Here is a 24,144-nt window from a genome sequence, read left to right on the forward strand (position 1 = left end):
CATACATTCACCATGATTTTGTGTGCGTGCAGAGTGGAGTCTGGGATTTGTAATTGTGAGGCTGGCTCTGATAAAGATCTCCTCTTCCATTTGCAGGCTGGCTGTGATGGTGAGAGTATTGGAAATTGCCCGTTTTCTCAGCGTCTCTTTATGATTCTCTGGCTAAAGGGCGTTATATTTAATGTGATAACAGTGGACTTGAAAAGGTAAGACCAGGTTTCTGCAGTAATGAAATAACTATCCCTAATTCCCTATACACACAGGCACACAGAGAGACACCCAGACAGACACATACAGACACACAGCCACAGACATACACAAAGAGATGGAGACATGCATACACACAGACATACAGACACAGTGCATACACAGATCCAAATACAGACACAAACACACAGACACACACATACACACACTCAGAGACACACAGAGACAGACACGCACAGAGGCACACAGACACAGGTGTGTGCACACACGGACACACACACACATAGATGGAGACACATATACACGCAGACATACAGACACAGGCGCATACATAGACCCAAATGCAGACACAGACACACACATACACACACTCAGACAGACATGCACAGAGGCACAGAGAGACACAGACACACAGGCGCACGTATGCACACACAGAGATGGAGACACCCATACACATAGACATACAGACACAGGTGCATACACAGACACATACACACACGTACACACACACAGATGGAGACACATAGAGGCAGACACGCACAGAGGCACTGAGAGACACAGACACACAGGCGTGTGTGTACACACACACACATGCATACACACAGAGATGGAGACACACACACAGACATACAGACACAGGTGCATACATAGACCCAAATACAGACACAAACACAGACACACACATAGACACACTCAGACAGAGACACACAGAGACAGACACACAGAAACACAGACACATAGGCATGCGCCCATGCACACACACACACACAGAAATGGAGATGCTCATACACACAGACATACAAACACAAACATACAGACACACACAGACAGAGACATAGAGACAGAAACACACAGGCACACGCATGCACACTCCTAGGACCCATGGGCTCTGTCATGGGCATGTTCACCGTGGGTCAGGACCCTGGATTGGAGAGGGCGTACATGGGCCACGAAGTCATTACAGGATGGGGTCAGAGGTAACCCAGAAGGAGGAGGAGGAGGGGCACTGGGAGGAGGCTGCCTGCCCAGTGACTGGTCAGCCGTGACCCTCTGCAGAGCCTGCCTGAGCCCCGCTCCTGGCTGATAACACTGGGGAGGGTTAACTTTTCAGCCCTGTCTCCAGATAAAGGGCCACACTTTCCTTGCTAGTAGGACAGTTTGTAAACTCCCAGTTGCCTTTGAAATTCTCAAGGGTGGTTTCTCTTCCCCTGGTGTGTGTATGTGTGGATGGGTGGGGAGCACATGGTTAAGCCTTGGCAATGATCCCAACCCTGGCACTGCCCTTCCCCCTGCCCAGGAAGCCCATGGACCTGCAGAACTTGGCTCCTGGCACCAACCCACCTTTCACGACTTTTGATGGTAAAGTCAAGACAGACGTTAGTAAGATCGAGGAGTTCTTAGAGGAGAAACTGGCTCCCCCAAGGTGGGCCTCATCAAAACCAGTGTTGGCAACTTGGTTGTCACTTTTCCCCGTTCACAGACACTTCTAAAGCTCCAACACTGTGTGTTGGCTTTCTGTGGCCATGGCGCTTACCTCCTGAGCTGTACCTGTGGTGTGCCACAGGAAATGCAGTGAGATTAGAAGCCCTGAGTCTAGGTGGCTGGGATTTCGCTGCTCTGCACCTGCCATTTGGCAATTAGGGTTTGATGGCAGGAAGCGGGGAGGAAGCGGGCCAATGTCAAGTGGGTGGCCTGTTTCTGCTGGCCTGTTGGGAGCATGTGTTACACTCAGCATTGCAGCAGAGTGGGCCTTAAGGGAACCCTCTAGTTCATCATCTTTATTTCAGGAGGGAGAGAACAAAGACCAGCAAGGCTAGGGGGCCCTCCGTCCCAGGATGAGAACGGTCCATCCAGTGCTTTACTCCTGGATGGTGTTGCTCCCAACTTTCAAGATGGAAAGATTAGGAAAACATTTAAGGAGCAGTTTTCATTTTTATATCTGCTCAGAGAAAGTCATTTCTTCCCTTCCCGCTTTGTATTCTCCTAACTCAAACATTGCTGATCTGTGATACTCTCGCTTTGAACTTTTCAAGGTACCCTAAGCTGGGGACCCAACACCCTGAATCTAACTCTGCCAGAAATGACGTGTTTGCCAAGTTCTCAGCATTTATAAAAAACACCAAGAAGGATGCAAATGAGAGAGTCCCTCCCATCTTCCTGTTTCTCCATGGACCTCCATTCCCCCTCTGGTGTGGCTTCTCATAAGATGTGGGGAATTCTGACTCACTGCACAGTGCGGAGGGACCTGTGTATAGAAATAAGGAAAAAGTACCTCCCACTCTGAGCCTGCACATGGGTTTCAGGGACTGAGTGCTTTTCTAGAGATTGTCCGGAAAAGGACATTTTTAGGAGAAAATCATCACCACCAGTGATTCCTTGCTCTCCCATGGAATTCAGGGTGAATGAACCTTCTGTTGGTGCTTCCTTCATTATGTGATTTCCACAAAGATTTTTTTTAATTTTTAATTAAAAAAAATATTTTGGTTACATTGTGTGGCATGTGGGATCTAAGTTTCCTGACTCTGAATTGGAAATGCAAAGTCTTTTTTAGTTTATTTATTTTTAGTTGGAATATAATTGCGGTACCATATTGTGTTGGTTTTTGCCATACATCAACATAGATCAGCCATAGGCATACACCCGACCCTCCCTCTTGAGCCTCCCTCCTACCTCCCACCCCATCCCACCTGGAAAGCACAAGCCTTAACCATTCAGTTCAGTTCAGTCACTCAGTCACATCTGACTCTTTGCGACCCCATGGGTTGCAGCACGCCAGGCCTTCCTGTCCATCACCAACTCCTGAGTTTACCCAAACTCATGTCCATTGAGTCAGTGATGCCCACCATGAAAGTTTCTCCATATAGATTTTTGAATAAATGAATGAGTTCTAGAAACAGCAGTGTTGTGTAGACAGTAGAATTATTTTCCAAGGAGAAGTGAATCTTTTATTTAGATCTCATAAACCCACCTGTCTCCTTCCTGACTCTCTTAACACTCACTGGCCATGTCTCAGGAGGGAAGGGACAAATTCCTTTTCTTTTTTTTGGTATCTAGAGAGAGAAGGGCAGGAGGAGAAGGGGATGACAGAAGATGAGATGTTGGATGGCATCATCGACCCAATGGACATGAGTTTGAGCAAGCTCTGGGAGATGGTGAAAGACAGGGAAGCCTGGCGCGCTGCAGTCCACGAGGTCATAAAGAGTCAGACATGACAGAGCGACTGAACAATAACAAAGACAGAGGAGACATGGACTTTCATGGCTCATCTTAGTTGTTTTCTGCTTTCCCATTTTAGTTTATGAAAGGAACCTGTTAAAGGCCTGAAGAAACTGGGTAGTTATCTGAACAGCCCCCTGCCTGATGAGGTAGATGCCCACAGCACCGAGGAAGCTGCTGTTTCTGGAAGGAAGTTCCTGGATGGCAATGAGCTCATGATGGCTGACTGCAACCTCTTACCCAAGCTCCACATTATTAAGGTTTGTCCTTCCTTGTACCTCGGGTGCTGAATATATGAATGGGGCTTTGTTTCATTTTGTTTTGACTTGTATTTTTGTTTTGTTTTGTTTTGTTTTGCCAAGACAATCTAAAACAGGGTTTCTTGAATTTAAAAGTCTAGCTCGTTTCTGTTTGTGGCAGCCAAGCCCCAGGTTTGAGATCTGTGGATGCTATTCTCAGATGTTCCTTGGAGGTTCTCATAAAGTATCTGAGAGCTTGGCTCTCATCCCTCCATCCTCACAGCTTCTCTTTTCCAGTCTCAACCGCCACAGCCTAAAGACAAGCTATGTGAAAGCAACTTGAGGGAATATATTGATTATAGCTGGTGTTTCACACTCCAGGCTGGGAGATGGTGTTTGGAATCTGCAAGGATTAAAATGTGAACTTGGGAAATTCCCTGATGGTGGTCCAGTGGTTGGGACTCAGCACTTTTGCTGGGGTGGCCTGGGTTCAATCCCTGGGTGGGCAACTAAGATCCTGCAAGCTGAGCAGTGCAGTCCAAAAGCAAAAACAACAACCAAAAAAACTGAGCCAACCTTGGGGGAAAGAAGTGAACTCAGTCACTTGTTGATGATGGGAAGAGTAAGCCTAACCCTGGGATAAGGGAGGAGGTTGGCTCTTAACACAGAACCCTTACAGCTGGCGAGCAGCTCACAGCTCCTTGGCTGGACCACGTATGGCAGCCTGTTTTCCCAGGTAATCGAACATGAAATAAAAGTCGCTGGCCATGTATAATTAGGGTTTAAAGATTCCCTAGACCAGTGGTTCTACAACATTAGTAGGCATAAAAATTGTGCCTACTAATTTAGAAAATGTTCCTGCTCAGGGGCTCCAGTTGTCTCTGACTCTTTGCGACCCCATGGACTACAGCTCCCCAGACTCCTCTGTCCATGGGATTTTCCCAACAAGGTTACTGGAGTGGGTTACCATGCCCTCCTCCAGGGGATCTTCCTAACCCAGGGATTGAATCCACATTTCCTGCAATGCAGATGGCTTCTTTATTGCTGAGCCACCAGGGAAGCCCTGTTAGAAATGTAAACCCCTCAATTCAGCCCCTGATGTATATAATCAGAATTTATGGGGGTGACTCTGAAATTCAAAAGCAGATGACCCCACCCTTGGACTCCTTAGTTATGGCTGCTCTCTGAAGTGCCCCAGTCTGGCTGTCCCTCACAGCTGTTAGTTGTTGTATCATTATCACTGTTGGTATGCCCTTGGTCCTCAGTGTCCCTAGATTCCCCAAGAAGAAGCCCAACCCTTGTTCGGAGGCATCCTTATTATTCAGATCATACCAGGTCCAGAACTACGTCCTTGGTATAAGGATAGGGTGATGGGAGAGAAGACATAGGGAAATACAAGTCAAGGACCTTTTGTTCTAATAATGCATTTATTTGGCATTTTAGTTCAGTTCAGTCACTCAGTTGTGTCCAACTCTTTGCAACCCCATGGACTGCAGCATGCCAGGCTTCTTCGTTTGAGGACAGTGCGTGGAGTGGGCCAAGAGAGGCAGGGACCAGCTTTACAGAGATGAGATCACTGTGGAGGCAGAACTGAAGGTGAAACTGTTCAGAGGTGCCACCTGTGTGTTCTGCCACTGTCCTCTGACCCAAAGGAACAGGGAGGGGAGGTAGAGGGGAGGAGAGAAGGAAAGAGGCATTCTGCTTTGTGACTGCTGAGCAGAGAAAAGAAATAAGCTCGGAATCACTCAGAAGAGAGACTGTAGATGACCTCAGCATCACTTTTAGCCACAGCGATCTCCTCCTAATCCTCAGAGTGGAGGAGGCACTAACCCTGACTTTGACCTTGACCCTCATGTGTCCCTGGGGCAGAGTATAGAGCAGTGTTTGATTAGCAGGTGGAAAAGTTAAAGGGTTAGTCGCTCAGTTGTGTCTGACTCTGTGACTCATGGACTCTAGCCCACCAGGCTCCTCTAATCCATGGAATTCTCCAGGCAAGAACACTAGAGTGGGCTATCATGTCCTTCTCCAGGGGATCTTCCTGACCAGGGGTTGAACCTGGGTCTTCTGCATTGCAGGAAGATTCTTTACCATTTGAGCCACCAGGGAAGGCCCTTGATGAGCAGGTGTTTGAGAATAAATATCCAAATTGGTCTTCCTGCTGCCTGGCCTTACTCCCAATGCTCTCCACCTTGTTTTTAAGCAAATAGTAAGTCCAACGGGTCTGCCCATTAAAAGATGTTTAGTAACCAAAAGGAATCCAAATGGGACCTCTATGTGGATAGAGATGATCACAAAGAAGAAGGGGAAGGGTTAAATAGAACAGAAGAGAAAAAGGCATATGAGAAACACCTCTCTGGTTAAGATTGGTCCAGTAAACCAAAGAACTTTTCAGACAGATGCTTCTCTACAGCCTCAAAAAAATGAAAGAGAACATGATTCCTTCCCTGATGGCTTAGTGGGTAAAAAACCCACCTGCAAGGCAGAAGACACAGGGGACATGGGTTTGATCCCTTGTTGGGAAGATGCCCTGAAGTAGGAAATAGCAACCCACTCCAGTATTCTTGGGTGAAAAATACCATGGACAGAGGAGCCTGGTGGGCTCTAGTCCATGGGATCTCAAAAGAGTTGGACATGACTGAGCTACTCAGCATAGCAAACAAACCTTTGGAGAAACGAATCAAAGACAAGTCACAAAGTGTCAAAAAATATTATCTTGCAAAGAGGATGAAAATGAAACTGGTAGAACTGAAAAAAAAAAAACTTAAAAGCAAAGCAATTTCAGAAATTGTTTAGAAGTTGTATTAGGAGTAGCAAGAGGTAGAATATGACTTTGCAGAAATTCATCAAGGATTTTTAGGACAGCCTGAGGAAATTCTCTCAAATTGAATGGAGAAGAAGCAAGAGGTAAAGGTGATTAGAGAGAATCCAGGTGCACATAATCAGGAACAAGAGAACAAGAAAGAAAAAAAGAGGAAAAAGCAGACTCAAAGGTAAAGTGTTTTGAACTAAAGGATGATCTGAATGAACTAAAGGATGAACTAAAGGATGATGATCTGCTATTACTTTAAATAGCAATCCATGTTTAGAAAAATATTGTCCTGAGCAGTCAACACACTATGTATGATATAACTGGTAAATTACTGAATTTTGACAATAAAAAAGAACCCTTTGCATGCCCAGATGATAATGATAATAGTAATAATAATAAAAGGTAAGGCCATCTACACGACAGAGAAATTCAGACTAGCCTCATATGTCTCTACAGTGAGGTGAAAGTGTTGGTTGCTCGGTCATGTTTGACTCTTTGCAACCCCCTGGACTATAGCCTGCCAGGCTCCCCTGTCCATGGAATTCTCCAGGCAAGTATACTGGCATGGTGATGACATAAATCAAAGCAAGATCCTCTATGACCCACCTCCTAGAGTATCAGAAATAAAAACAAAAGTAAACAAGTGGGACCTGATTAAACTTAAAAAGCTTTTGCACAGCAAAGGAAACTAAAAGCAAGGTGAAAAGACAGCCCTCAGAATGGGAGAAAATAATAGCAAATGAAACAACTGACAAAGGATTAATTTCCAAAATATACAAGCAGCTCATACAACTCAATGACAGAAAAACAAACAACCCAGTCAAAAAGTGGGGAAAAGACCTAAACAGACATTTCTCCAAAGAAGACATACAGATGGCTAACAAACAAACATGAAAAGATGCTCAACATCTCTCATTATTAGAGAAATGCAAATCAAAACCACAATGAGATATCACCTCACACCAGTCAGAATGGCCCTTACCAAAAAGTCTACAAACAATAAATACTGGAGAGGGTATGGACAAAAGGGAACACTCTTGCACTGTTGGTGAGAATTCAAATTGATACAGCCACTATGGAAGATGGTAAGGAGATTCCTTAAAAAACTAGGAATAAAACCACCATATGACCCAGCAATCCCACTCCTAGACATATACCCTGAGGAAACCAAAATTTAAAAAAACACATGTATCCCATTGTTCATTGCAGCACTATTTACAATAGCTAGAACATGGAAGCAACCTAGCTGTCCATCGACAGATGAATGGATAAAGAAGTTGTGGTATATATACACAATGGAAAATTACTCAACCATAAAAAGGAACACATTTGAGTCATTCTAATGAGGTGGATGAACCTAGAACCTATTATACAGAGTGAAGTAAGTCAGGAAGAGAGATAAATATCATATTCTAATGCATATATACAGAATCTAGAAAAATGGTACTGAAGAATTTATTTACAGGGCAGCAGTGGAGAAACAGACATAGAGAATAGACTTATGGACAAGGGAGAGAGGAGGAGAGGGTGAGATGTATGGAGAGAGTAACATGGAAACTTACATTACTGTATGTAAATTAGATAGCCATCGGGAATTTGCTGTGTGGCTCAGGAAACTCAAACAGGGGCTCTATATCAACCCAGAGGAGTGAGATAGGGAGGGAGATGGGAGGGAGGTTCAAAAGGGAGGGGATATATGTATACCTATGGCTGGTTCATGTAATGAACTAGTAAATGGCTAGTAAAGTAATGCTCAAAATTCTCCAAGCCAGGCTTCAGCAATATGTGAACCGTGAACTTCCTGATGTTCAAACTGGTTTTAGAAAAGGCAGAGGAACCAGAGATCAAATTGCCAACATCTGCTGGATCATGGAAAAAGCAAGAGAGTTCCAGAAAAACATCTATTTCTGCTTTATTGACTATGCCAAAGCCTTTGACTGTGTGGATCACAATAAACTGTGGAAAATTCTGAAAGAGATGGGAATACCAGACCACCTGACCTGCCTCTTGAGAAATCTGTATGCAGGTCAGGAAGCAACAGTTAGAACTGGACATGGAACAACAGACTGGTTCCAAATAGGAAAAGGAGTATGTCAAGGCTGTATATTGTCACCCTGTTTATTTAACTTATATGCAGAGTACATCATGAGAAACGCTGGGCTGGAAGAAGCACAAGCTGGAATCAAGATTGCCAGGAGAAATATGAGTAACCTCAGATATGCAGATGACACCACCCTTATGGCAGAAAGTGAAGAGGAACTAAAAAGCCTCTTGATGAAGGTGAAAGAGGAGAGTGAAAAAGTTGGCTTAAAGCTCAACATCCAGAAAATGAAGATCATGGCATCCGGTCCCATCACTTCATGGGAAATAGATGGGGAAACAGTGGAAACAGTGTCAGACTTTATTTTTTGGGCTCCAAAATCACTGCAGATGGTGACTGCAACCATGAAATTAAAAGACACTTACTAGTTGGAAGGAAAGTTATGACCAACCTAGATAGCATATTCAAAAGCAGAGACATTACTTTGCCAGCAAAGGTCCGTCTAGTCAAGGCTATGGTTTTTCTAGTGGTCATGTATGGATGTGAGAGTTGGATTGTGAAGAAGGCTGACCGCTGAAGAATTGATGCTTTTGAACTGTGATGTTGGAGAAGACTCTTGAGAGTCCCTTGGATTGCAAGGAGATCCAACCAGTCCATTCTGAAGGACATCAGCCCTGGGATTTCTTTGGAAGGAATGATGCTAAAGCTGAAACTCCAGGACTTTGGCCACCTCATGCAAAGAGTTGACTCATTGGAAAAGACTCTGATGCTGGGAGGGATTGGGGGCAGGAGGAGAAGGGGATGACAGAGGATGAGATGGCTGGATGGCATCACTGACTCGATGGACATGAGTCTGAGTGAACTCCGGGAGTTGGTGTTGGACAGGGAGGCCTGGCGTGCTGCGATTCATGGGGTCACAAAGAGTCGGACACGACCGAGCGACTGAACTGAACTGAACAGGCCCCTAATCCAACATGACAGATGTTCTTATAAAAGGGAATTTGGATCCAGAGACACCAACACAGGGAAAGTGCCAGGGGGAGACTGGACTTGTGCTCCCATGAGCCAGAAACAGGGAGGGACCTGGAACGGATCCTTCCCCAGAGGCTTCAGAGGGAGCCCGGCCCTGCTGACACTGTGATCTTGGACTCTGGGCCTCCAGGAGTGTGGGAGAAGACATTTCTGTTGTTTCAAGCCACCCACGGTTGTAGTACTTTGTTAAGGCAACCCTGGGGAACTCATACCATCTACAAGAGTATATACCCTCCTTTGTGATGAATTCCCAGTGATACCCTCCAGCCAGAGGAGACATCTCACACCACTGTTTTCATGATATCCATTCTTAGCTACCCCATCCTTAAGTAAGTAAGTGAAGTCGCTCAGTCGTGTCCGACTCTTTGCGACCCCGTGGACTGTAGCCCACCAGGTTCCTCCATCCATGGGATTCTCCAGGCAAGAATACTGGAGCGGGTTGCCATTTCCTTCTCCAGGGGATCTTCCTGACCCAGGGATCGAACCCAGGTCTCCCACATTGCAGGCAGATGCTTTAACCTCTGAGGCACCTGGGAAGACATCCAATGTTTCCTTGAGAATAAGGATTTTTCAGTTCATGAATCTGCTCTCTGCACACAGTAGACCCACAGTGAAATGATCCTTTCAGGGGCAGAATGATGGAAATCCACAGGTGTAACATACCCAGGTACTTGGGGTTTCAGGAGGTGAAGTTCAGCAAATAGGAAAAAGAGGGCACTTCAAAGTGATCCTGGCACAATCTAAACTAAAGATCCAGCCTGAACCTTTGAAAATGAAAGTGTTAGTCACTTCAGATCAGATCAGATCAGTCGCTCAGTCATGTCCGATTCTTTGCGACCCCATGAATCGCAGCACGCCAGGCCTCCCTGTCCAACACCAACTCCCAGAGTTCACTGAGACTCACGTCCATCGAGTCAGTGATGCCATCCAGCCATCTCATCCTCTGTCGTCCCCTTCTCCTCCTGCCCCCAATCCCTCCCAGCATCAGAGTCTTTTCCAATGAGTCAACTCTTTGCATGAGGTGGCCAAAGTCCTGGAGTTTCAGCTTTAGCATCATTCCTTCCAAAGAAATCCCAGGGCTGATCTCCTTCAGAATGGACTGGTTGGATCTCCTTGCAGTCCAAGGGACTCTTAAGAGTCTTCTCCAACACCTGGATCCCATGGATTGTCTCCTCTGCTTATGGGATTCTCTAGGCAAGAATACTGGAGTGAGTTGTCATGTCTTTCTCCAGGGGATCTTCCTGACCCAGGAATTGAACCAAGGTCTCCTGAATTGCAGGCAGACTCCTTACCATCTGAGCCATCTGAATCTTTAGGCACCAAATAACCCAGCAGCAGAAGACAGGGAGCGAAAACTACTAGAATGGCAAAGAGAAATCCACCAGATTACAGAGCAAGCTCAGGGCTTCCCTGGTGGCTCAGATGGTAAAGAATCTGCACAGGAGATTTGGGTTCAATCCTTGGGTAAAGAAGATCCCCTGGGGAAGGAAATAGTGGCCCACTCCAGTATTATTGCCAGGGAAATCTCATGGACAGAGGAGCCTGGTGGGCTACAGTCCATGGGGTCACAAAAGAGCTGGACATGACTGAGCGACTAGACAATAAAGCAAATTCATGCCAGTGGGTCACGAGGACTATCTGTGATGAATGGGTGGGCATGGTTGTGTAGCACCTCTGTTTTGAGTCCCATGCTCAGTATGCCCCCTGCAAACTCATATTGCAATTTGGGTAGCTTGAATGGCTGTAGGACGACATGGGAACTTGAGAAAGAAGATATTACACGCCTCAGAAGAATGGACTGTCTGATGTAACTGCCTACGTTTGTGGGTTTTCCCTTTCTGACTGTTTCCTCTTCATTTTCAGATCATGGCCAAGAGATAGAGATTTTGAATTTCCTTCTGAAATGACTGGCATCTGGAGGTACTTGAACAATGTGTATGCTCGGTATGAATTCACAAACACGTGTCCTGCTGACCAGGAGATTGAACACTCATATTCAGATGTTGCCAAAAGAATGAAGTGAAGCCAGACTGTTTTCTGTTTCCTTTCTCAGCTGTGTGAGCTAGACTATGGAGTGTCTCCTTTGCCTTTCCTTCCCAGTAACCATCCTTTGCAAAATAATGCTCATACTTTAGCAATGTGGATACCATAGCATGATCCACTCAACAGGAAATGATTCCTAGCCTTGTAATTTGTCAGCTCACTTGTGTATCTGAATAATACCAGTTGTTATACACTCCAATTGTCTGGTTTATGCTCATTTATATCTTTGGCATTCCAGGACCTTGTAATCCATGATATTTAGGGCATGAGTTTTGCATTTAAGTTTCAAAGCAAATAAGGCTTGGATTCAAGCCTTATCTATTATTAACCTCCTTTATTTTAAAAAAAAATGTGTTTTTCTGTGATAGTTTTCATAATCATGCATAGCCTTCTGCTCTAAAATGGTAGTTTAACTTTTTTAAAACAAAATTATTTCTATAATTACAAAGTGATACTCTCTTGTTTTAATATTTGAAACGAAGTCAGAAGGTATAAAAAAGAAAGACAAAAGTCACCTAGAATTTTGCTACACTTAGATAACTGCTGATAACGTATTGGTGAGTATGTTCCAAGTCTTCAGACTCTTTCACACATATGCATTCAAACCACATATAATTTCCTGCCTCTGGTATTGTGTTAGTTTATTTTCAAGGACTGGTGAAGAGACACACCCCCCCCCCCCCCACCCCGCTGACCTTGTTGGTCAGCCCTAGAGGACCTAAAACAAAAAGATATGGCACCACAGAGCTCAAGAGGGCACTTGTAGCCAAGTTTCAGAGGGATGGATAACCTCAGGGTCCACAGAGACCAGGGACCTGCGAAGACCAGCAGGACTGGAAACTGTGGGAGGGCCCCAGCTCGACCGGAAGCTGTGTTCCTGCCTCCATGATGCCTCTGCCCCTGGTTCCAGGGAAAGCACGGGGGAGAGTGCCTTTCTGTGTTTCTCCTTCTGGCTTCCTTTTGGGAGCCTTCTCTTGCTCCCTCCCTCTCAGACACTACGCCTGCAGGAGGACTCTGAACATCATCTGTGTTGCAGAAACTCCCTGCCCCCTGTTGCAACATAGACCAAGCACATCTCCATTCTTAAGATGGTGTCACACCCAACTCTTCCACCATGATGTCGTGTTGGGGTAGCCTGGGTCCTGCTGTTTCTCTGCTCTCTCTAGCGTCATTTTGAGGTCAGGCAGGGAAAATCCAGGGAGATTAAATTCTTGGTGACTCCTCTTGGGCAGTTCTGGTAAATAGGCAAGCTGGGGAGAAGTGGAAAGTACTGAGTCAAAAGAGTGTTCTGGTTCATCTGACTTCCCCTCCCCCACTCCTGAGCCAGCCTCATAGCAGCCGCTGTGTGTGGGGGCTGGGTTCCTACTCAAGGCTTGGGGGACAGAATAGAAGACTCCTTCCACGCTCATCTAGACTCCCAGGGCTCCAGCGTCACCAGCCAGGCGGTGTCCATTTGACATGGCACACACCTTCCAGAAAACTCGCTTGTGGAGTTGGAGGCAGCATGTGATTGATGTTAAAAACTCATTAGGAAAAAAGTATACACCTGCTCACTGGGCGATTCATTTGGAAAAAAAGGAAGATGCATTAACATTCTGAGATTTCTGGGATTTAGAAAAAGGTGTCTACTAAGAGGAGCAAAGCACTTCAAAGGGTGGCCACTTTCTCTTTCCTCCTACTGTATGCTATGGTTTAACCAGGGGCAGCCAAACCCCAGCTCTCCACTTGCTTAGTTAGCCATTTATTTTAGGAAGTTGTGTCTGCCATGTTTCGCCGTGATTCCTGTTTCACATCTGTTTAGGGGTCAGATTCCGAAGATGAGTTTGACCATGTTACATTTAAACTTAGTAAATGAATTGACTAGCTGACGTTATTAGTGCCAAGTTTGTATTTTTAGAGGTTAAAACAATCTACATAAACCCTTTGTGCCTTACAAATTAAACGAATTATGAAAATATTTATCTGGAACCAATATCTTTAATTTTTCTTCATTTTACTTTGCATCTTCCACTGAGACTCTGTGTGTGTGTGTGTGTGTGTGTGTGTGTATTGCTTCACCCGATCTTTGCCTGATGGGAAAAGATGGGGAGTAAGTCACAGGATGTAATTTGCCGCAGGACACACACCACTAACATGACCCTGACCCACATCATTCAAGGGATAACCCTACATTACACTTCTCTTTGAAATATAAAGGTAGGATGGGATTTCCCTGCTGGTCCAGTGGTTAAGAGTCTGCCTTCCAATAGAGGGGACACGGGTTTGATCCCTGGTTGGGAAGCTAAGATCCCACAAGTTGCCAGGCAACTAGACCCACTCACCACAACTACTGAACCTGAGTGACACAACTGGAGAAGCCCATGCACTTCAACAAAGACACAGCACAGCCAAAGTAATAATAATAAGATGGAATAGGAGTTAATATTTACAGAACTTTAGAAGGGGGACCCCCGCTGAGAAAGTGAATGGAAATGGGCTTCCTTTAAAATGATGAGAGTGGGACTTCCCTGGTGGTCCAGTGACTAACACTCTGTGCTTTCACTGCAGGGAGTGCAGATTCCATCCCTGGTTGGGCAACTGCATCCCTCAGGCAGTGCGGTCAAAGAAATAATAATAGTAAAATTGCAAGAGCAACTTTGAACTAGAAAGTAGTGCTGTTGTTCAGTCACTAAGTCATGTCTGAATCTATGACCCCACAGACTGCAGCACACCAAGCTCCCCTGTCCATCAACTCCCAGAGCTTGCTCAAGCTCATGTCCATTGAGTTGATGATGCCATCCAACCATCTCATCCTCTGTCGTCCCCTCCTTCTCCTGCCTCAGTCTTTCCCAGCATCAGGATCTTTTCCAATGAGTCAGCTCTTCGAATCAGGTGGCCAAAATATTGGAGCTTCAGCATCAGACCTTCCAATGAATGTTCAGGGTTGACTTCCTTTAGGATTGACTTGTTATCAGTAGTTAAATTAGAAATTATCTGTATTAGAATTGTGACCCACAAAGACATTTTAACGGAGCCTTAAAGAGGTCTGAAAAAACACAAGTGACCTGTCCTTGCCCAGGTGGCTGAAATATAGGCCTTGCAGATGGCTCCAGTTTTAAGTATAGTTGTAGGAAATCTGGTTCCTGGCACTCTCCCCTCTCAGGGACCCCACCCGCACACCCCTTCGAAGGCCCCTCAAAAGCTGTTCGTGTGCAGGCAGGTGAGAAATATTCCAGGGTTGTTCACTTGCCTTAAAGTCTTCTCCAGGCATGGTTTTTTAAAACAAAATGCATTTGTTCTTCCAAACATACCATATGTGTGTGTTAGTCGCTCAGTCATGTCCAACTCTGTGACCCCATGGACTATAGGTTGCCAGGCTCTTCTGTCCATGGAATTCTCCAGGCAAGAATACTGGAGTGGACTGCAATTCCCTTCTCCAGGGGATCTTCCCCACCCAGGGGTCAAACACAGGTCTTCTGCATCGCAGGCAGACTCTACTATCTGAGTCACCAGGGATGCAAATACAAGTTGTGAGAGCAGCCCTCCTTTGAGGGTGATCCTGGGAAGGTTCTTGGGCTAAGGAGATTCTGTTCTTGCTTCTAGTTCCCCTAGAGGCTGGACAGTTCAGAAAAAAATTAGCTTTACTTCTGAACACAGAATCTCCAAGTGTAGGCTGAAAAAGAATATGAGTGCCACAAAGGTGTACGTTCTGAACATGGTCCAGCAAACAGGGATGCAACGATAGGATTTAGCCCAGGACTGAACCTTCTGTGACCAGAGGTCTCAACAGGTTACCTGTGAACTACGGGACTATCTCCAGAAATTGAGTATATGCCCAAGCCCTGACAGACAGACACAAACACACATTCTACATACATGCACACTCAGGTACATACACACTCACATACATTCACACACACACACACACACACACTGACAACATGGTCACAGAACTCTTTCACACACATTCAAATGTTAGGAGAAACACTGACTGTAACCGCCCACCTTGGCCAGGTACCACAGTAACCATCTGCTTGAGATATTTTATCACAGGAGGTCCTGGTGAGGAACACAGAACTAATAAGACACCACCAATCGGAAGAATTCAGGCAAGGTCAAAAGGAGATACCACATGTCTGACCACCTCCCAGAATCCTTTTCGCTGGCGTCCATCTTGGCTGAACAATGTGTGCGCCATGAGCAAGGACTCTGAGTCAGAATGATTGGCCAAAGACAACCCGGAAACTAATCCTATCACCATAAAATCCAAGTCTGTGAGCCATGTGGCAGAGCAGTTTTCCTGGGTCCCCCTATCCTGCTGCTCTCCATTGGAGCACCCCTTCCCGATAAAATCTCGTACTTAGTCAGCACATGTGTTCTCTTTGGACAATTCACTTCTGAGTGTTAGACTCAGAAATGCAAACGAGAGCCCACTCTCAGGCCCTGGAAGGGATCCTCCATCCTGCAACACAAACACACTAATACATTCACACACATCCCCATAGACACATACAAGCATACTCATTCAATACAGTCACATACACTCACCCAGTCATGTACCCACATATGTGCGTGTGCACACACACACACAACCTGTAAGGTGAGGTCCAGGCTCCTTCCTCTCCTCCTTCAATCACTTACCAGAAACACACTCTTGGCAACATTCCACCCATTTCTCCTTCCCCACCTCCAGTGGTTCACTATTAGGCTTTGGAGAAAAAAAAAAAAAAAACAATCTTTCTTTTACAGTTAAGAGAACCAAGGTGTGCATCACCCTAAGAACATGTAATTCACAAATTACTTAAGGTGGATCAGTTAGAGGATGTTTGTTCACGTTATAGTTCTGAATTTTTTCTGGAAGCCCACAAAACTGACACAAAAACTGAGTTTAGCTGCAGCTAGCGCTTCCCTGGTAGCTCAGACTGTAAAGCATCTGCCTGCAATGCAGGAGACCTGGGTTTGATCCCTGGGTTGGAAAGATCCCCTGGAGAAAGGAATGACTACCCACTCTAATATTCTGGCCTGGAGAATTCCATGGACACAGGAGCCTGGCAGGCTACAATCCATGGGTCACAAAGAGCCAGACATGACTGAGCGAATTTCACGCACACAAAATGCCCAGGGTTGAGGTTTGTGACCTTGGGGAGAGGCCCAGAGCCCAGACCTGCTGCTGAGCCCTGGGCAGTGTTGTCCGATCCAGCTGTTTCAGGTTGTGTGCATGTGTGCTAAGTCGATTCAGTTGTGTCCACCTCTGTGTGACCCTAGGACTGCAGCTTGCCAGGCTCCTCTGTCTATGGAATTCTCCAGGCAAGGATACTGGAGTGGGTTGCCATGCTCTCCTCCAGGAGATCTTCCCAACCCTGGGATCAAACCTGCATCTCTTACGTCTCCTGTATTGGCAGGCAGGTTCTTTACCACTCTCACCACCTGGGAAGCCCTGTTTCTGGTCATACCATATGCCAAAGTATTTGAAAGGTACATAGGAGTCTCTGAAACACTTGCACATAATTTCCCAACAGTGTGGACTACACTTAAAAGAAGCACACAGGTTATTCTACCAAGGTTATTTGCTTCTTGATTTTTAAACCGTTGACAAGGTGGAGGTGTAGAGGCCTGTTTGTGGGGTTCCTTTTCCTACTGATCTTGGGCTCTCTCAAGATTGGAGCCAAGAGGAAAGAGAAATGGATTAGGGAGGCGCCTAGAATTCTAGGTGAGACAGAGCAGCAGGATCTGTCTTGCCTCCATCATAATTGTTCAACTTTTATTTGTTTGCAGCTCACTGGTCCCAAAAGAGAGTTCTGTTTGAAAGAAAATCTAAGGGTTATTTGGTGTTGGTTCAGGTGTTGAACAGGCCATTTTGGTGCATATTTTGGCATTTTTTTCTGACTAAATCAAGGGAAAAAAGAACTTGTTGTATTGGGTGTGATACCAGAATACACAAAAATTAAAAAGAAGTAAGAAAAATGTGTCTTGCTTTTATAAGCTGTGCAGTGATAATGACAAAATAGAACAGCACCAGAAAGATGTCTAAGAACACGTGTAATAGGAACCAAATGGGTGAGTGGGCAAAGTGCACACTTTTCCCAGGTTCCTGAGGCAATGCTACCATGAATGATGTAACAGAGGGACCAAGTGCGTTTGGGTAGCACTTTACAAAGCCTGGGCCAGTTTGCTGTTCCATAGGTCATGGGTGTGTGTCAGAAATTGAGGAGGCTATGGTGACCACAGCAAGGTGGCTTCTATCTTGCTTCATGGTCCTTGAGGGGCTTTACTGCCTTCTCTTCCAGGTGGCTCTAGTGGTAAAGAACCCACCTGCCAACACAGGAGACAAAAGAAATGTGAGTTCAATTTCTGGTTTGGAAAGATCCCTTGGAGGAGGGCATGGCAACCCACGCCAGTATTCTTGCCTGGAGAATTCCATGGACAGGGGAGTCTGGCGGACTATAGTCCATAGGGTCCCAAAGAGTCTGACACGACTGAAGAGACTTAGCATGCACACACACACTCTCATGAGTGGGGCATGCTGGCCACCATGGTGACGTTGTTCTGTCAACTCTGGGGGCCTTGTACCATCTGGACAGAGCGAGACGTTCCAGTCAGAGAATCAGAATCTGGGCAGTAGCAATGAATGGATGGGAATGGGAAGCAGGGGGGAGTGGCTGAAGTTTGTCTGCCTCAAGTTTCTCATCTGAAAACTAAGTGGTGGGCTTGATTGATGGGTTTCAACCTTTACTGCATTTTAGAATCAACTGACTAGCCTTGATCATTATAAATGCCTAAAGCATGCCTCAGATCAACCGAATCAGAATCTCTGGGTTTGGGCTTGGACATTGGCGTTTTCAAAACTCTCTTGGGAAGATTCTCTTATGCAACAGGGATTAACAGCCACAGGTCAGATGCTCTCTGAAGTTATTTCCAGCATTTATTGTCAATGTTTGGGTCCTGGGTTATACAGTCCTGGTGGGTGGGCGGTGAGGGGGAGAAGGAATGGAGGGGGTTGTCCATACTCAATAGAGTAGTGTATACTCTACACTCAGGACAGTTGGCTGAGCCAGCCACACGAAAAATGAAACTGAAAGTCGCTCAGTGGTGTCCAACTCTTTGCAACCCCATGGACTATACAATCCATGGAATTCTCCAGGCCAGAATACTGGAGTGGGTAGCCTTTCCCTTCTCCAGGGGATCTTTCCAACCCAGGAATCGAACCCAGTCTCCTGCATTGCAGGTGGATTCTTTACCAGCTGAGCTACAAGGGAAGCCCAGTGTACTATTCACCCAGTGGTTAAATGGTGACCTCTCCAAACTGGTCCACTCAGGGTCTCAGAACTCAAACTTACTTGGAAATAGATTCTTTGTAGATATAATTACTTACATTATGATGAGGTCATATTGGATTAGGAAGGGCCCTAAATCCAAAGTGGCAAATGTTATTTTAAGAGGAGAAGAAGATGCAGAGACATTCACATAGGGAAGAGGCCATGTGAAGATGGAGGAAGATGCTGTAGAGGGCTTGCAACAAGCTGGGGGCCATCAAAGATGGCTGGAGACCCCAGAAGCCAGAAGAGGCAAGGAGGTGTCTCCCCGTAAAACCTTCAGAGGGAACATGGCTCTGCCCACACTTCGATCTCAGATTTTCAGCCTCCAGAGCAGTAAGAGTACATTTCCATCTGCTCTTCTAAGCCATCCACTCGGCAGTACTCTGACTATAGCCACAGGAAACCTATCCACCTGGTGAGTTTTGGATCTCAGAATGGCTGAGCCATGTTGTCATGGCTTAGCGACTCTAAAGCTGATGGCACAGCTAAGCAGAGAGGCAGTTGGGCTTCTCAGGAGAGCTGATGTCACTCTCCCAGCTGAGGGAGAGAGCCAGGTACAGACAGCGAAGTGCAGTTCAGCCGTTCAGTCGTGTCTGACTCTTTGCGACCCCATGGACTGCAGCACTCCAGGCTTCTCTGTCCATCACCAACTCCTGGAGCTTGCTCACACTCATGTCCATCAAGTCAGTGATGACACCCAATCTCAGCTTCTGTCGTCCCCTTCTCCTTCAGCCTTCAATTTTTCCCAGGGTCTTTTCCAATGAGTCAGCTCTTTGCATCATATGGCCAAAGTATTGGAGCTTCAGCTTCAGCATCAGTCCTTCCAATGAATATTCAGGACTGATTTCCTTTAGGATTCACTGGTTTGATCTTCTTGCAGTCCAAGGGACTTTCAAGAGTCTTCTCCAACACCACAGTTCAAAAACATCAATTCTTCAGTGCTCAGCTTTCTTTATGGTCCAACTCTCACATCCATACATGACTAATGGAAAAACCATAGCTTTGACTAGATGGACCTTTGTGCAGGCAGAGCTGGGTCTATTTGAGAGAGATGGTGATTTAACCAACAGGCAACACCATGGTCATTTTGCTCTACAGCAGAGGTGACAAGATGGGAAATTGTTGAAAGTCCTGAGTTTTGGTCCTGCCCCTGCTGCTTCTGGATGCGGGACTTTGGGAAAGGCATTTAACCTCCCCACACCTCTGTTTCCTCATTTGTCAAAGGCAGGGATTGGATGACATAATCTTCCAGGTCTTTTCCAATTATTGAGTTGTAAACCCTGAGCCAGGAAGGCAGTTAAGTTCCAGTTATAATGCTTGGGAACTGGCCCCCAGCTCAGACCAGTGTCATGCTCCCTACAGCCTTTGCTCCAAATCTGGGTTTCAAGTTCAGATCCATTTAGCTTCTTGCTTTATAGGGATTTTTGGTGAACAATTGCTTTCTGGTGTAGCCATTCCCCAAATATAAGATACCTGTGTGGTCTGACTAAATTAGCAATATCTAGCAATTGCATTTGGCTTCCCAAATAGCTCAGCTGGTAAGGAATCTGCCTGCAATGCAGGAGATGTGGGTTCGATTCCTGGGTCAGGAAGATCCCCTACAGGAGAAAATGGCCGTCTGCTCCAGAATTGTTGCCTGGAAAATCCCATGGACAGAGGAGCCTGGCAGGCTACAGTTCATGGGGTCACAAAGAGTTGCACACGACTGAGAGACTGAACACAGCAACTGCAAGTATCTATTAACAATCAGGGTTCCTTTGTGGCTCAGAAGATAAAGAGTCTGCCTGCAGTGTGGGAGACCTGGGTTTGATCCTTGGATCAGGAAGATCCCCTGGAGAAGGAAATGGCAACCCGCTCCAATATTCTTGCCTGGAGAATCCCTATGGAAAGAGTAGCCTCGTGGGCAACAGTCCATAGGGTAACAAAGAGTTGGACATGACTGAGCAACTTCAGTTTTTTCTTTTTTAGCAATCATATGCTCCTATAATATGAAGGAAAGATTAATCCCCACAAGGGGTCTGATAAGTTTCCTTTTCTCAGAATGCCTTCCACATGGTGCAGCAGACCTTCAATAACCCAGACAGCCAGGTGTAGAGACTGGAGGAGCACTCTCCAGCCCCCTCCCAGTCCCCAACATGCATCACTCTGCTTTGCTCACACATAAAACAAGCACTGAATTGGAACACTCACCTTGACAGGGTAAAGTGGGAACAGGAAACATGGAAATGGAGAAATGATGGTGAAAATGTGAGCACAGGTTCTCTCTGCAGTTGCTAGGATGATGTATACCCATCTTTTGGTATCTACAAGTGGGGCAGGGGATGGGTTCCAGAAAAGATGTTCAAGTTCATTATATAAAAAGGCATTGTAGAGTTGTCCCTCCATATCTGAAGGTTTCACATCGGTAGATTCAACCAACCATGGATTGAACCCACTGATGTGGAGGGCCTGCTATATTAGTCTTTTGGCAACCTAACAATTAGCACAGTCTTCAGGGCTTAACTGATGGCTCAGTGGGTAGAGAATCTGCCTGCAAGGCAGGAGACACAGGAGATGTAGTTTCAATCCTTGGACTGGGAAGATCCCCTAGAGAAGGAAAATAGTAACCGATTCCAGCATTCTTGCATGAAAAATTCCATGGGCAGAGGAGTCTGGTGGGCTACAGCCCAAAGCGTTGTACAGAGTCGGACATGACTGAGCAACTAAGCACGCACACACACCCACACGGGGTTTAACACAGCATACATTTATCATTTCATTGGTTCCACGGATCAAGGGTCCAGGCAAAGCATAGCTGGATTCTTGGCTCAGGGTTTCACAGGTTGGAATCTAGGTGTCAGCTGGGGTTATGACTCTTCTCTGAGGCTCAGGGTTCATGTCTAAGATACTGGCTGTTGGCAGAATTTGGTTCCTTGCAGTCACAAGAGTGGATCCTTCAGTCACAATGCCCTCTCCTTAAGGTGCCAGTTTGCCTCACGGCCGATAGAAGAATGTCTCTGCTGTTTCATGTCTCTCTGATGTCTTCCATCCCTGACCTCCAGTCCCTTTTTAAAAGGCTCATCTGATTAGGTCAGGCCCACCCAGAATACTCTCCTTTGGAATTACAATCAATTGATGAAGTCAGGCCCACAGAGGATATGTCCCTAGTTAAAATGACAAGAAGCTCCAATGAAACATGCAAAATCCTTTTGTCATTGCCTTATAATGTAATCCAACCACAGGGGTGATATTCCATCATAACACAGGTCCTGTCCAGGGCCAGGGGGTTACATTGGGCAGGGACACCAAGGTCTGGGGATCCTCGGGGCCAACTTTTGATTCTCCAGTTCCAGATGAGTTTGGGGCCATCTGTAATGGCCATGCCATAGGAAGTCTGCCTCACCATACAAAACCCACGGGCTGAGGTCAGCTGAGACGGCCGGTATGGGTGTCACACCATAGCACCAAGTGTCTGCTGCCTGTGTTCTTGGCAGGCTGCCCTGAGACACTTTCACTTTTAATTGTTAGTCTTCGGCACCCAGGGAACAAGGAGGTTTGGCATTTCCGTGAAGTGCTCTGACTTGATTCCCAGGTTCCTCTGACAAAGCAGGAGTTAGTTGACTTTCAGTCCTGGCAGCAAATGTACCTATTTACTGAGGCTTTCGCCAAAGGGTGGGGAGACGGGGTGGAGCAGAAGGAAAAGAGTCCTCTGCTGCTGGTCAATGCAGGGTTTTGTTACGGTTTTGCTCCATGGTGTACAGGTGACCAAGCGTCCCACGTACGAGGCAGAGAGCTTCCCTCCCCATCCCCACCCTGCATTCAGTCCAAAAGCCAGTTGTAAAGATGAAAAATAAGGAGGGGGGTAAAAAGGCCCCCGTTTCTCCTGTGGTAGGAGAAGCTATCTTTAGAAAGAAGCAAAGGGTCTGAGAGAAGCTGCACAGAGTGTGGCAAAGCAGAACAAAAGATGCCTTTCTCTGTTCTCCTGGAGTTTCATCCTGTGTTATTTGTTGGTGACTGCTGGATGGTTTTGCGTCTTGATGTAGGTGTTATTGTCTGTGCGTCTCAGGGATTCTCCAAGACAGGCTAACTTTCCAGTGATGAGAGATGTGAGGAAATGGTTTGCTTTTTCTCATGCGTTTTGTAAGATATTTGGGAGTCATGGGCCCATGGACTTGAAGCCCCAGGAAAGTGAAATCTCTGACAAGATAGGAATGCTGAGTTGGGCAGTGAGGTAAAAGTGTAACTCTGGGCTTGTGTGCACACAGAATTAAAGGAGCTCTTCTTGCCCACTGGAAGGTCACGGACTTCCGGGAGCCGGCGCGAGACATTCCACTCGTGACAAAGGTCATGAGGAAGGAGGTTCGGCATACGCAAAGGCGGGATCGAGCCTCGGGAGTGCCCCCGGATATTCTCGAGCATCTACCCTCAAAAAACCAGAGTCTGCCTACTTTATTGCTTTGTGCTCTCACCTCTGACTTTATTGGGGGCTGTCCCCCACCACCATCTTGCTCTCTCTGTCAAAGAGTTAACTTACAGCTCCAATTAATAAAGTTCCTGGGCAATTAGGAGTGTTTAAATCCAAACCCCTCAGATGGCTCTCTAACTCGCCTGACAAGTTTACCCGGACACCTACAGCTATGCATACAATTGTTTACAGTCTCCCAGCCTCGAGAGGCACGGGAAGCTTAAGATATTCAAATAGCTTAAAGCCTCTCAGAGAGTTAGAAACTGTCAGAATAAAACTAGTAAAAGATTTCATTGATGAGCCAATGTTTGTTGCCAAGTTTTCACATCCCCTGAATTGTATCCTTGAATGTGTATTAATTAATATAGTTGGTATGTAGAAAAAATAAGTAGTGGCCTTGGTGTTAGTAACTTTAGACCCTTAAGGTAATAAATTCTTTCCTTTGTAAACCCATTACACATCCGCCCTATAGGAATGTAATTTTATCTTCGAAAGATGGCACCAAACCTTAAAATAATTACTCTTAGAGAAAATAAGTCTTTGTTGATAAGTCCTTGTCAAGAGTCATAAAATGTTAATAGGCCTTCTGGCCAGAAGATGATGTAAATCACCTAAACCATTTGTATACGATAAATTTGCAGGGAAAAAACCCTGGTTTTTGATAAGCATCAAAGACTGCTGACTTTGCATCCCCTATTATCCTCTATGTGTAACTTAGGGTATAAAAGCCCCTGTTGAAAATAAAGCTATGGGCCTTGCTCGTCAAAGCTTGGTCTCCCCATGTCATTCTTCCCCTCAACTTCCAGCTGAGTGTCCAT

General features: G+C 45.9%; 1 protein-coding gene across 1 annotated transcript in view; it reads left to right on the forward strand.

Annotated features, from left to right (window-relative positions):
• Positions 1–11,786, forward strand: part of LOC102394422 (chloride intracellular channel protein 6) — a 93,221-nt gene extending 81,435 nt beyond the window's left edge. The window contains exons 2-6 of the mRNA XM_045165372.1: positions 97–206; positions 1,505–1,630; positions 2,241–2,349; positions 3,513–3,683; positions 11,408–11,786. Of these exons, the coding sequence (XP_045021307.1) occupies positions 97–206; positions 1,505–1,630; positions 2,241–2,349; positions 3,513–3,683; positions 11,408–11,425 (534 nt within the window). The 3' untranslated portion in view covers positions 11,426–11,786. The remainder of the gene's footprint in view (positions 1–96; positions 207–1,504; positions 1,631–2,240; positions 2,350–3,512; positions 3,684–11,407) is intronic.
• The last annotated feature ends 12,358 nt before the right edge of the window (positions 11,787–24,144 follow it).

The sequence above is a fragment of the Bubalus bubalis genome, chromosome 1 (assembly GCF_019923935.1).
Source record: "Bubalus bubalis isolate 160015118507 breed Murrah chromosome 1, NDDB_SH_1, whole genome shotgun sequence".
Taxonomy (NCBI): domain Eukaryota; kingdom Metazoa; phylum Chordata; class Mammalia; order Artiodactyla; family Bovidae; genus Bubalus; species Bubalus bubalis.